Raw genomic sequence first — 14,065 nt, forward strand, 5'->3', positions numbered from 1 at the left:
ATTCTAAAAGCTTTTTTCCACTCTCCCAAACTTTTAATATAAAAACAGTAATTAATCAATACACGCATGACTTAAAGGTCTCTCTCACCTGGAACACCTGTCATGACAGTACAGAAGTGTTGTTTTTTTTTATTTTACCTGGGAAGAGCAGTGATTTTCCCCCATTTCTCCACACAGAATCTTCTTGGGCCATTACTCCCTCGGAGAGAAGCAAATCCTTCATAGGGAATGCTGGATGTGCCCGTGACAAACTATCAACCAAAGAAAACAGAAGGATAAAGTGAAACCAAGAGGCTAGCTGCTGACCAACGCATGGCATCATTCATGTGCAGGGCCCTCAGGGAAGAACAGCAGGCTGCTCACTGGTGGGAAAGCCTGAAGACAAAACTCCATGGGTGTGGAAAAACCCAACACAAGAATTCTGACAAAGATCTGGGGAACACTAAGGAAAGACAGTGCATTATAAAAGAAAAGGAGATCCAGAGGGTCTTAGTAGATAAAGCATCCTGTACGGCTAGCCAGCTCAGGAGACTAAATTGGGTGTATTTCCCGTTACAGATAAATAAAGTAGGTGTATCAATCAACCTAAGTCTACTTGGCATCAGTCCCTGATCAACTTGAGGTGAATAAATGAGGACCAGATCCTTGATCCAAAGGAGTTAAGACCCAATCTATTTGTAAGCTCTGCCTAAGCATCCAGAAGCCTTGTTCCCGGTATTTCTTTGGCTGCGATCAACCAGCAAATGCCCATGTAACTATGAACACCACAAGAAAATAATGAGTTAGTTTCCCCAGTATCCTTGAACTTCACTGTTATCTCAAGTTTGTGGAAAGTTACATGGAAGAAAAGAAAAGATTCTTTTTCAAAGACCTGGTCACTTCCTAAGGGACTGAAGGTCATTTTCTATTGCTAGAGGTGCTGCCCTGCAGAGTGCCCCAGGATCTCATGTTGAAGGGACCAAGCTGCCCTGAAGGCAGGTGTTTTTCCTGGGATTCTTGGACTGGAGTTGGTTTTCCTCAAAATTCTAATGAGATGCTTGGACGTGGCTGGGGATGTTCTGCCTAGTGATGGAGCCACAGAACATGCAATCAGAAGAGTCTGAAACAATGTATCCCACATTTGCAGGCAAACATGGGGTGTGTTTACTGAGTACTTAGCAATTATTAAACATAAGCAATTCCAATAATAATTATATTAATGCATTAAAAAATTAACTAATGGCATCTTACCTGTAACAACCTGAGTCGCTGTTCATTGTTGAATCTTTCCACTGCAGCCCAGAACCACCGAATTACAATATGATTGTCATGATATCCTATTAAACCAATCAGGAAAGCCCACATTACTTTGACTTTTCTATGTTAAGATGACATGACACCATGACGTGTCGACAAAAGACCCCCAGACATAAATCATCATCTTGGATTCTTTAAAGGTTGTTTATCATTTAAGGCTAGGGAATAACACTGTAAATACAATCACATGAGTGTCAAAAGTCAAACAAAGACAATACTCAATGAAACTAGGAGGTCTCTGTTTCCATTTAGTGGTCAGTAAACAAAACTGGTGGAGAGAAGAACAACAAAGTTGTCATTTTAACCATACCATTTCTGAAAAAGATCATTGCTGTTACTGGAAATACCTAACTCTTTTGGTCATTCATTTAAGAAATAATTTTCAAGTATCACTATGCCAAGCACTGTACTAAGCTTGGGGGTAACAGTGGCAAAGAAAGCGGACCCTTACAGGGCTTCTGGTAAAGGAGAGACATGTTAATCAAATAAGTATACAAGTAAATACTTAATTGCAAACTATTTTAAAACTACATATAATGTTCATATTTTTAAATCAACTTACTTTTTATTAATAAAAAGGAAATCGTAATTTTATTACTCTATTTCCTTCAACTAATAAATCGCAAATAACCATGAACCTAAATGTTACTTTTATTCCATAGCTTAGTAGAATTTAATAAAATGCCAAAAGTATCATCCCTGGGAGGATTAAGGCAGTACGTGTGGATCCCAAAATCTTTCATCGGAGAAAAATTAAGTTGAGAGAAGATTAAGGTACAATTGGTGATTCAAACCAATTAACTCACGTGCTCGAGGTACACAAAGCCACTCTCATTCCGAGTCAGCACAAGTAAGTCCAACATACAAGGTGGGTAAAAAACTATTTGAATTTGAATTTTTGCTCACAGGTTACAGTGGTTGTAGAATTTGGGGGAAATTTTGCCTTAGCGTTTACCATTTGATCAGTGATGCTTAGTGCCCTTTGGACAAGAAAGGGATCCAAATGAAAGGTAAATATATTTATACCGGACATGGTGTTATACAGGCTCCATGTCCATTTGGCAGAAACTAGCTATTTGGTGCTGAGCAAATCGTTGTCTCATCTATAAAATAAGCACAGTGGCTCTTTATAGCTCTTCTGATCTTACGAATTAGGCCCCTTTCTGCTTCTCCTTTGCTGTTTGTGCCAAACCTTCTGGAGGAGGAGGACAGCAAGTGTCTCTTCAGATTCTCTACAAACAGCTGCCTAATGACCACATGGCAGGTGGCAGAGCTGCCTCTTCATCCAGTGCCAGCTAGTTGGGTCAGCAAACAGCTGGGTATCTCACCATCTCTCTGCCTCCCCACCCGGAGCACTCTCTTCCCAAGCATTTCACTTGGAAAGATTTACAATAACCATGGAAATAGGGACTTGAGTAGACATACACAGTGAATAAAGCTTACAATACGTAAAGATGAATATGGCTGATCTGATTAACAGTGTTGCTATTAGAATCTGCCAGTGGGGGTGGGGGGAGGAAGAGCTAATGGCATTTATGGTAAGATTTTTAAGTTATGTAGCATGCTGGAGAAAATTGTGTTCTAGGTAGTAAAAAGAGCTTGGTTAACAAAGTTACAATAACCAAGGCCACATATGGGTTACACATGGGGCCAGTGGGAAAAGATGCATCGTAGCAATTGGGTTTCAGAAATAGCAGCAAGAGAGACTGCAATTTAATACCGCCTTTCAGAGAAAATGGGCACGCACGGCCAGCCCACGGCAACAGCGATGAGCTGGAAGAGCCATGAACAGGCAAGAACAAAAGCAATTCAGCAAATGTTAAGGTTATTTTTTTTTTTTTTACTCCAAACTTAAAAAAATTTTTTTTTAATCTTTTGTTTCCGTTTACAGATAACTGAAGATAGAGATGTTCAGCTCTCAGTGTATTCCGCTAAGTGGTTAATTCAGTGACTTAAAGTTTGTAGTTTTTACTCTCCAAGTTCAGAACTGCTGCTAACCTTACATTCCGAGTTAAAAACCAAAAGCCAAAATCACAACAAAAAGCAACTGCTATTTGTCATGACTTTCTGAAGACTATCACACTGCAATAAATTTCAGAAAAGGTATTCTCTCTTTGCTTAAAATTATGGGATAAAACTTTAACTCTGGACCACCATCAGGTCCCTTTCAAAGTCTATTGACTCAGTGATGAGATTTCAATGGCTTCAGTCCCAACTGCTAATGGACAATTTATAGTGATCTACAGAAATGCCACTTCTAAAGCTTCCCAGGCGGTGAACTGTCATACGATGCAGGTTTTAACTAATCTTACAGTAGTTTCCTTTTCAGTTGAACTTCATGCTTGAGTTTAGAAGGGCCTGTTCAATAAGCTTCTTGAATTTTGAGAACCAGGTCTTATTCCATTTATGTGTTTCAACCGTGAATTACGACTGGTAGGTAGTTCAGTGAAACGCAGAAAAACTGCCTTTGCTCTATTGGGAAGCTTAGAGGGTGTGTCGCTTCAAGTTTTAGAATGGAGGGAGAAGAGGTGGAGTTTGACCAGGTGGATGTGAGTTCCTAGGTGCTTCACTAACAACACCATAAAACAATTAATTAGTGTTCTTATGGTCACATTTCTTCACCAACAATTAACAGTTATGACATCCTCAGATGGTGTGTAAACAGTCCTTCCTCCACTTGATGGATGAGGTAACTAGGAAAAGGGAATGTACCTTGCCCAAGGTCTCAGAGGAGACTGTGGCAAACCTATGATTATAATACAGAGTGCCTTGCCTGTCCTGGATTCAGGCTGGCATTCAGGCTAACCATTTGCTTCCCCTTAATATGAAACGTAAAATTTCAGCCATCTCTAAATCACATTTCACCTCCTCTGTATTCTGTGTTGTTTCTCCAATCACTCAGGTCGATCTCAGCTGTGCCCGCGATGACGAGTTCCAGTTCTCTTGCATCAAAAACAGACACCAGCCTGGCATCCACCACCTGTGGAGTAAAAAGAATGCAGGGCATGGCTTGCGAGTCAGGAGAAATCTCAGCTATAATTAAGCCTCATCAGAAAAGGAGGGCACAAGGAATTTTAGGAATAGGACGGAAGTGCTCTGTGTAGGCACTCTGAAGAATGCAATGCTCTCGACAAATATATTTTTAAGACAAGATGGATGAGCTTCTCCTCAACAGAATTTTCATTTTAAAACTGACCACTGATAAATCCAGTTTGTTTTTCTCTTTTAAAAAGATCTAGTGCTCCTCCAAAGGAAGTCACATGGAGTATTTGTAACAACTCATTCAAACCCTAAGATACAATCACTTCACATAGCAAGCATGAGACGTGATCACCCGTATCAAAGCATGAGTAAGACGTATGACTTCACTGTTATTAGTGGTCATTAAGTCATGAAATGCTACTTGAATTCATCATTTTATTTCAAAGATCTCTTGTAAGGGGGCATGGAGCTTTTTTGTGTTCTTGAAACCCATACAAAATATATTGGAGTTTTTAAATTGAAAGTGCAATAATAAATATAACAAAAGAAAAATGGAAACATAGCACACAAATAAAGCACCAGAAGACGAACTGTGGTATCATAGATAGCAGCCTGCAAAACCCCACTCCCTCTGATTGTCTTTACCTCATAGAAGCCACGCACTAAACTCTCTGTTTGCTGAACAACACCCCTCTCAATCCGCCATTTCACCATCCTCTCGATGTACTCCTTCTTGTTCTTCTCTGTGACCGGGATATTGGCACCCCCTGGTTTTAATTCTCGTTCGGTAATCTGAGATTAAAAAACAAAACAAAACACTGAACATAAAGAAATACTCTTGATGTTAGAAGAACACTGCTACCAATGAGCCGAAATCACCCCGCTACCTGTCTTTGCCCTGGCCAGGGCGGGAGGGGGGTTTCCACAGCAGTGGGGGGAGGTGCAATATGGAGCCCACGCACACACTGGTGCTCAGTAAAAACTAGGCATTGAGCTGATGTCTAAAAGCCTCAGTGGTTAAAAATCTATATATTGTGAGTGCTGGAGGTTAAATTTTAAATCCTGACTAAACTAGTAAGTCTTTTAAATGAAAATAAATTAGCTCCAGGTTCTGCCCCACTGCTATTGGAATGTTTGGCAAAAACATATTTTCGCAAATTCCATTAGGGTTCAGAATCAACTACATATCAAAAGCCAATATTTAAGTAAAGATTTGCCTTAAGGAAGCAGAATTACATTTAAGTGAATGTTACATTGAGAACTTCTTTTCCAAAACACGAAATTCAGAAGACCAGCCAAACATAAATGTGTAAATAAGAATATTACTTATGAAACAGTATATAATTTTTGAAAGAAATGTTTTTAACCAACGACCATGTTTTCAAACCTTCACCAAAACATTATTTCATCCCTCAGCTTCAAAACATTTTCCGCTCTTAAACATGAATGAGAGTTAAGTACAAATGCCAATTAAATAATTTAATATTCAACTCTGGGGTAGCATGGACTTTGAAAAGCTGTATTTTATACAAGGCAATTCTAAAATTTTATGTGGATATTTTAGTTGGAAATAAAAAGAAGATTGCTTATAACACACAAATAGTTACCACAATCTGTAAATTAGACCATCCTACTCTGCTGTTGGTATTAAAATAATCTTTGTAGCCAAAATTATTATAACTGTATATAAACGGGGGTTGAAACCACCCAACAAGCCACAAATAAGTACGCATATGAATTAATTCTTCATCAACCAACAGCCTTTAATTACCACGCTAAGTCACCGGGGATTCACATACACAGACCTGCCCAAAAACTTCTTCATTCACAGTGAATGTCAGGTCCAGGATGTCATGGATATCATTGTCTTTCATCCACTGCAGGCTCTGGTGGAACTCTTCATCAAGGTATTCTAGATCACTCAGGTCACAGAGACTAAGATGATAAACAGATAGAAGCAGATATGTAGGGATGACTGTTAGGAAAACCCCACAGACACAGGGAAGAAACTAAGAATTGAAGACAAGAACAAGGTCAACAAAATAGGCAGTGATTTCTGGAATGTTCTCAGTCAAACTCAGTAACCAAAGCAGCTAAATAATAATAAAAAAAAAAATACGCTATACGATGTAAAAATCCTGGATATATAAAATGCCTTAAACCAACCAGCCTGTCCGAGTGGCTGCCGTTTGCCTAGTCATTCACGACTAATGCCAGAGCAGGAACTGGAACTCACCACCTTAAAACACTGTTCTCATAATTAGATATTTTTGGTGTGTTTCTATACTGTACTTGAACTTTGTTATTTTTTTCAAAGACTAGACTGAGTGATCCACATTCACATACATCTCCTTTTTCTTCATGGTTCTTGTTCTTTCCAGGTTTCTGAAAACAGCAAGCTATGGAATCTCTCTACAATTATAATAGTTTTCCATACTTCTTTCCTCTTTTTTCATTGTGGAGAGAGGATCTGCATACAATGGAGTTACTGTTATATAGCCCAGTTTTAAGGTGGTAACAACTGATTTGCTTTTGTTGTTTTGAATTTTCCCCCCATCAGCCCAATTTCAGAGGTCATTTTGTTTGGTTCAGTATAAACATTTATTAGGCATCAAGGATGTGCCAGACATCTTAACAGCTACTTGATAAACAGTTACTGCCCTCAGGGGCTAATGGTCTAGTTGGGGAGACAGGCACACAAATAGGTCAATTAATATAAGGTGATGATGATAGCCTAGGCTGGGTAACACTTAAAATTTGTGTATTTCTTACATGAATGTTACACTCCAATTAAAAACAACGATAAGGTAGGTACAGGGAGCTCTCATAGCAAGAATGCGGGACTTCAACCTGGAGATTCAGGAAAGTCTTTTGGAGTAGGTACTACATCAAAATTTGGAGGCTGTTTAAGTAAAGGGAAATGGATGAAAAGAAGGAGAAGGGGGAAAAGAAAGGGAGGAGAGAACAACATTAACAAAAAAGCACAAGGCCATGGAATATGCAAAATACTCAAGCATACTGGTAGTATCAGAGAGTTAACCACAAGACATAACATCCAGAGAAGGCTAGGAAGGTAGCTGGGACCAGGCCTTGAATATCATTCTAAGGAGCGTGATGCTTCGGAACTACTGAAATATTTTAGGACAGGAAATGACATGATCAGATGTGAGATGCGATTTTAAATAGTTCTCTGGAGATTGTAGTATAGAGGATTACTTAAGATGGGGGTGGGGAGAGGAGTGGTTCTCATCAGATGGTGGAGGCAATTAGTAGACCACTACAGTAATCTGGCCAAAATAAGATAAGAGTTTTATTTTAAGAGCACAGCTATTAAGGGTGGACAGGAGAAGATGAATTTAAGAATTATTTAAGAGGTAAACATGAGCATTAGTAAATGGTATCATCAGGGGTATAAAGAAGGCTATCAAAATAGGGGTAGCAAATGAATGTTTGCTCTCATGTTGCAAGCCAGCTCTGATTAACTGCCAGTCTTGAGGACTATAAGTTGAAAAAATTCCTGAGGCCAAAATGAATTCAGTGGGGAAAAGTATGATAAATGATTTGTGAACCACAGCATGGCAGTGGAATGGGTGGTAGGGAAGAGTAGAATCTGTGCTGTGTACCTGCCATCCCTGTGTGAGGGTGACTCCCGGTTTCTGACCAGTGACCTGAGAATCCTGGCACCATGGACTGTGACTAGGCACATGGGAGAAGGTACACTTTTAGGTTGAGGAAATTGAGGAGTTTAGTGGTCACCATGTTGATTTTGAGATGCCTAGGAGACATGCACGTGGAGACACTCAGTGGAATGTTGACCACATGAGCCTCTAACTCAAAGATTAAGACTAAGGGTGCAGATGTGAGCCAGTAGGAGAAGAGACAGGTGTAGACATTTCGCCATGACAGCACATAGAGAGAGAAAAGCAGGAGGGGGGAGAGGCAAGAATGGAAGCTCCAGGAACACCGAAATTTAAGGGGAAGTCAGAGGAGAAGCCCATGAAGGAGACATAAAAATAAAAGGGGAACTGGGAGAGAATAGTGTCAGGGACACCAGTGGAGGAAAGACACAAAGTAAGTGGGTGGGGTTTGGGGTGGGAGTGGTCAACAGTATCAAAAGCAATAGGATGATACAGTAAGATGAGGACTACAGGATATTCTTTAAAAGCTTCTAAGGGTTACTGGTGGCAAGGAAGCCAGGCTAAAGTGTGTTGAGGGCACATCAGCACAGACCACTCTTTTAGGAAGCTTATAGGAGAAGATGAGAAAAGGCAATGAAATGGGAAGGTGCAAATCGGACAAGGGGAACCCGAGAGGCAAATGGACAGTGCCCAGTTGCCCAGGGTTTCATCTGCCCAGACACCAAAAGGGAGGAAAGCAAAAAGTCTTCCTACTGACCCTCTTAAGAGCCCATTAGAAACGCTTGCTTTTCATTTGAAGTCTAGGCTTCCATTTTACAGAAAGCAGGCACAAGGCCTCTGTCAGGGAATAAGCTGGACAGAACCCAGCAATCATTCTGTGCTTTCTCCTTGCAAGTTTGAGCTACTACCCCACCAGACAGTTGCCTTCTCCTGTTTAGCCTTGTAAATGACTACTGATTACAGGACAGAAACTGTTTGCTCTACATTTTACAATAATTGCAATCTTTCATTGTGGCAACAATGAAGAAAAAGTTCTGTGAATGCTAAATTCTCATCTGCCATAATAAATTACTATCTTGCATATAGGGAAGTCTCAAGAAAAATAAGGGACTGCCCACCTCCAGCAAACAAACAAAAAATAAGACAAAAACAAAACAAAAGGAGAATGAAAACTTGGACCAAGAGTAAGCAGTTGAAGTCTGCATTAAGCAATATATAAAATGCTTCTCATAAAGGATAGGGGGCTGTGAGTCACCAAGACTAACCCACAACTATTCTATTAATAATCGGCATTAATACCACAGGAATTCCAGTGCTGTATTTGAAGTACAATTGTTTTGAAGAAACATGTGTTGCAACAAATGAGAATAAATTTTCTAGAACAAAGCAAAACTAAGACTTTAGGGGCAAGACAGAAATACAGGGTTGGGGAAAACACAGTGACCATATTTGAAACTGTTTTAGCTTCAGACATCTAAGCATGACACTGACAAAAGGCCCTTTTTTAATAAAAGAAATATTACATTCTGACATATTAATTGCACAAGCAACAAAAATACTCTTACATTCTGAGAAGAGCTTTATAAAAGGGCCGTGTGAAGAAAGCGTCCAACAAATACTGGTGTATTAGCGCAAGACCAAGAATCCTACCACTGAATCGGAACCTGTGAAGAAAAAGCACAAGACAGCTTACACATCATGAAGCAGTTTCTAAATTGTTCTATCTGACTTCTAGAAAGCCTTTCAGCTCTAATCATCTAAGTTTGTCCAGGACTGATCGTTTACTGGGTCCGTGAGAGTTTGTGTGCATCGTAGCCTGTGTCTTCATTAGGCAAATATTCACATTTACTTGAAAAAAATCTGTTTCACTCTGTTAGTAATTCCTTCACCTCATGTTAACAATGTCTACCATGTAGCACCCCACATGGTCAACACGAATTCCCCATGAGCATGTCAGTGAAATTTCCCCAAGCCATTTCTCAGAGATGACAGACTGAGACCAGCGGTGGTGGGGGAAATGCTGTCCCCTTCTAGTTTGCTTGCAAGAATATTAGCAGAATTTCTCTAATACAAACCCACTAGCAATCCCCTCTTGAGGAAAAGCCCAATCTCAAAGTGAGAAAGTTCCTATACCTGGTCTCTCTCAAACTGCACTCCGGATGGTAATTGTCACGATCCAAGAATTATGCATGTGGACCTTTGGGGGAGTTTCCTCATGGGACATTCTGTTCTCTAAAATCTCAAGGCTCAATCCTATTCTGAATCACTTTGGAAACTTTACTAAATACATCAGTCATGATTGGATTTGCTGAGATGTGCACTTATTTTCTCTTTCAGAAAGGGATCCAAACGTGTACATCCACACTGAAGTCCATACAGTCCATCTGTGATTTTAGTATTAGACAGCCATTTTAAGATGAATGTCCAGCAGCTTTGTTTTCTTTATTTCCACCTAAGGTAGCACAACTGTAATAGCTACAGTTAAGAGGACTCCAAATTGTAACTAAATGGAGTTAATTTGAAGAATAAGTCCTCAAACTTAATGCCCTCCACCCACCAATATTAACCTTCATGACTCAAAGAGAATTTTTCCATGAGTCTTACTTACTTCTTTTTTGTTGTTGTTACTATAAATAAAGAGGAACAAGCAAATAGGGGTTATAGAGTATTTAAAGTGTATAAACGCAGGGATTAAAAAGGTATGTAAGGACATTTGGAAAGAGTGCAATTCAGGATTTTCAGAAAAAGTAATCCCCAGAGGGGAATCCTATACCAGTTTTCCCTGATGATTTTATGTGGAAAAATAGGAAAGGAGCAGTCCCTGGCTACAAATTTCAATAGCTAATAGGGTAAGTGCCACTGCTGAGACTCTGAGCCCGTGTCCTTCTGCCAGGTTCTCTTCTACTATCGGTTCTTCCAGGGCACCGCACCCTCCCTCCCTCTTACTAGAATGCCATCATCACCCTCAGCCAGCACCCCAGCTGCTCTGCCCCACCCCCAGTGTTGGCCACTTCCCCAAGGGCTGCTCTAGCAGCTGCCCGACCTCTGGGCCAGGACCTTCTCCCACTCCATCTCAGAGCTCAGAGATGCCCAAAGGTGCAGAGCAGAATCTAGTGATTTTGCTGGGAACCTAACATCATCTGGAACCTTCTTTCAATGGGAGAAAAAAAACCTTTTGAATTCTACCCAACTCACTTAAAATTGGTCTTTTGGAATATATTACTTCTCGGTCTTTTGGCTATGATCAAGTGTGGAATATAATCTATCCCTAGCTTGGAGACTGCCTGCATATTTAAATTTGACAACAAAAATAAGAGTCAAATGAAACTGAAAATATGATTTTCTCCAAGGAAAAAAGTGTTAAAAGAAATAGGGGTTCCTATAAAAAATACTCTCACAGAAAATCAAGTGAAAAAAAGTGTTGAGGAAAAAGTACTTACCATTCATGGTGATTGTCTACAAAAGCAGACATGGGACTTATTTGTACTGTGTATGTGTCGTTGGCTGAATATTCAAATAAGCCATAATATGGGTTAAAGAGTTCTCTGGATACGAGGAAGAAAAACTCTCTGGAAGGTCCACTGTAATCCAGCCTTTAGAAAAATTCCACAGAAAGAATAACCAGTTATTCTTATTTTTTTCTATATATTGGGCACATTTTCTACAGAGCTCAGCTTTCTATAGAACAGTCATTACAAGTCTAATTGCCCGCATGTCTGGACTATCAGAATAAAATGAATGATCATGAGTCCCAATCTTATCCATGTCTTGACCCAGAATAGTGGAATGGGCATTTGTATGAGGCATATATAAGGCTAAAGCTACACATCAGATAACGGATAAAACAGGCAATATGCCAATAATTTGGTTGCATATATACACACATATAAAAAAGTAAATGTTTTCAATGTCTGGAATGGAGTTATGGAGAAAGGGAGTACATTGGGAAATACTTAAACAGAGTAAAACCAGAGAGTATCAGCTACCTACATCCATGGGACATGGAGTCCTTATGGATTTCTGAAACATTTTGAAATGGGAGAAGAAAGAGACTTTCCTGAACTGGTGATAGGAGAGTACAGATACAAGACCCCCTAGGGAGATCAGAGGCCCAAAAAATGGAATGACAGGGTTCGAGTGAAAACTTTAAATTATAAAACACCAAGGAAAATTATAGACAAGTAAAATGAGGGTGTCTAAAGCTTCCTAAACGAAGGTATCCAGAGAAGAGGCTGAAACTCTAGCACCTGAACTACAGTGTAAATTCCATTTTACTTAGAAAGACATCAGGGTGAAGGAGACGCATGAGAAGCAATTGCGTTAGCTTTGAGGAATGACAAGTGGCCAAGAATGCTGAGAGCAAAAAATGCAGCAAAGAGGAGCTTGTAATAGAGTGATTTGATATGCTAAATTTAAAATGAAAAATATAAAGCACATCTATCCCACGATGACAAGTTTACACAAGGGTTCAAAGAAAGGAGGGAATGCTGGAGGGGAACGGGAAGCTGGGTGGTGGGATTCTGTAAGATTTCTTTTGTTCACTCTACTTTTTTTCTCTTCTGGAATTTTCTCCATCGGCATTACTGCATTTTTTTTTTTTTTTAATGAAAAAGGAAAATCATCTGAGTCTTTTCCAGTGATGGGATTGTGTGACAGAGAAAAATTACCTTGTTATAGGTGGAAGAAAGAGATGGGATACTTGTAAGCAAAATAAAATGGCTTTTATAGCTCTTCGTTGAGAGTTTAATAGAATTTACTTAGAACGTACTTCAGCTATTCACATACTACTTTGTCAACTTTTGCCATATCTGAATATATAGGTACTGTTAAGTGTGCTTACCACGTTTCATTATCAACTTTAAATTTTCTTGCTTTTCTAATGTAGCCTGTATTATGTCTTACATAATATTTATGAAATTATGATGTGCCAGCTTTATTTTTTTCTAATACACATTAAAAGAAATATGTAAATATTTAAAAAATGTCAGATTGTGTAATAGCTAAAATCATCTCATACATCTCCAGTCCTCACTGCACTTTGGGAAATACGAGTGTAGACAGGAAACCTATGTGTGCAGAAAAATGCAAACATAACACACGCTCTCAGAACCCGAGAGGCCTTAAGGTGACATGACGCAGCTGTCTCGAGGCAGCTGAATATAATTGTAGCTACCAGGTGACCACCAGCATTGGTGAGACTGTGCTAAGATTACCATGGGGACTCCCAAAGCAGCACCTGGGCTGCTTCCCAGGCACAATGACGCAGACTACCTCTCCACATGCTAAGACCGCAGCAGTTGCCTGTGGCTTCCTCCCTCGGTCCTACTCCTGGCCTCTGACGCCACCGAGAACAAGTAGAATACTTCTTCTACTTGAATGCTCTTCACATACTTAGGCTTTTTTTCAACAAATATTTGAGTGCCTATTATATTTTCAGTACTAACCTAGATGTAAAGATATAAAATCTTTCAAGAAGTAATTTTCTATAGGAACTCTTAAGTGTAGCAGTTTTGGTAGCCCTGGCTCTCTGCGTCCTCCCCCACTCTTGAACATGGCCACGTCTTTCAATCTCCTCTGAAGGAAAGGGCTGGGAATTCCCTTGCCACCCTGGTCCTGTGCTCTGGACACTCTCCAGGGTGTCAAAGTCTGACCTAAGGGGTGGTGTCTAATACTGATAACAATACTTCAGGTGTGGTCTTGTCAGCACAGAGCTTAGAAAGAGCCCTTGTCCTCTCTTCCTGGACACTCTTCTTGCTAATGCAGCTTAAAGCCATCTTTCCTCGTGGGACAGCCGCTTTACTTTGTTGATTCATAATGTGCTAGTCATCAACTCAAACCTTTCACCTGTGCTGCTTTATCCCAAGACTCTCCCCTCCTGTCTGCATGTCGCTGTATCTTTTTAGGACCTAAGTACTAGACTTTATACTTCTTCCTACTAAATTTCACTTTGTGAAACATGGTCCACATTCCAGTCTACCCAGATCCTTGTGGATGCAAATGTCCCTTTAAATTTCCTATTGATGGTGAATTTCATCATCAGATCCTTGTGTCTTTCCAGAAATAGAGAATGCCAATCAAAGGCATCTTAGAAGTCATTTGTCCATCCCCTCATTTTACTGAAGAGAAGACTCAGGCTGAAGGACATCACT

The 14,065-nt window shown here is 39.9% G+C and overlaps 1 protein-coding gene across 8 annotated transcripts in view; it reads right to left on the bottom strand.

Moving 5' to 3' along the window:
- Window positions 1–14,065, bottom strand: part of HECW2 (HECT, C2 and WW domain containing E3 ubiquitin protein ligase 2) — a 321,128-nt gene that overhangs the window by 15,969 nt on the left and 291,094 nt on the right. For all 8 annotated transcript variants that reach the window (XM_042949536.1, XM_042949537.1, XM_042949535.1 and 5 more), the window contains 7 exons: window positions 11,357–11,509; window positions 9,482–9,580; window positions 6,084–6,213; window positions 4,924–5,070; window positions 4,162–4,276; window positions 1,231–1,316; window positions 139–251 (listed from right to left, as the gene is read on the bottom strand). In XM_042949536.1, coding sequence (XP_042805470.1) covers window positions 139–251; window positions 1,231–1,316; window positions 4,162–4,276; window positions 4,924–5,070; window positions 6,084–6,213; window positions 9,482–9,580; window positions 11,357–11,509 — 843 coding nt within the window. The remainder of the gene's footprint in view (window positions 1–138; window positions 252–1,230; window positions 1,317–4,161; window positions 4,277–4,923; window positions 5,071–6,083; window positions 6,214–9,481; window positions 9,581–11,356; window positions 11,510–14,065) is intronic.

The sequence above is a fragment of the Panthera leo genome, chromosome C1 (assembly GCF_018350215.1).
Source record: "Panthera leo isolate Ple1 chromosome C1, P.leo_Ple1_pat1.1, whole genome shotgun sequence".
NCBI lineage: Eukaryota > Metazoa > Chordata > Mammalia > Carnivora > Felidae > Panthera > Panthera leo.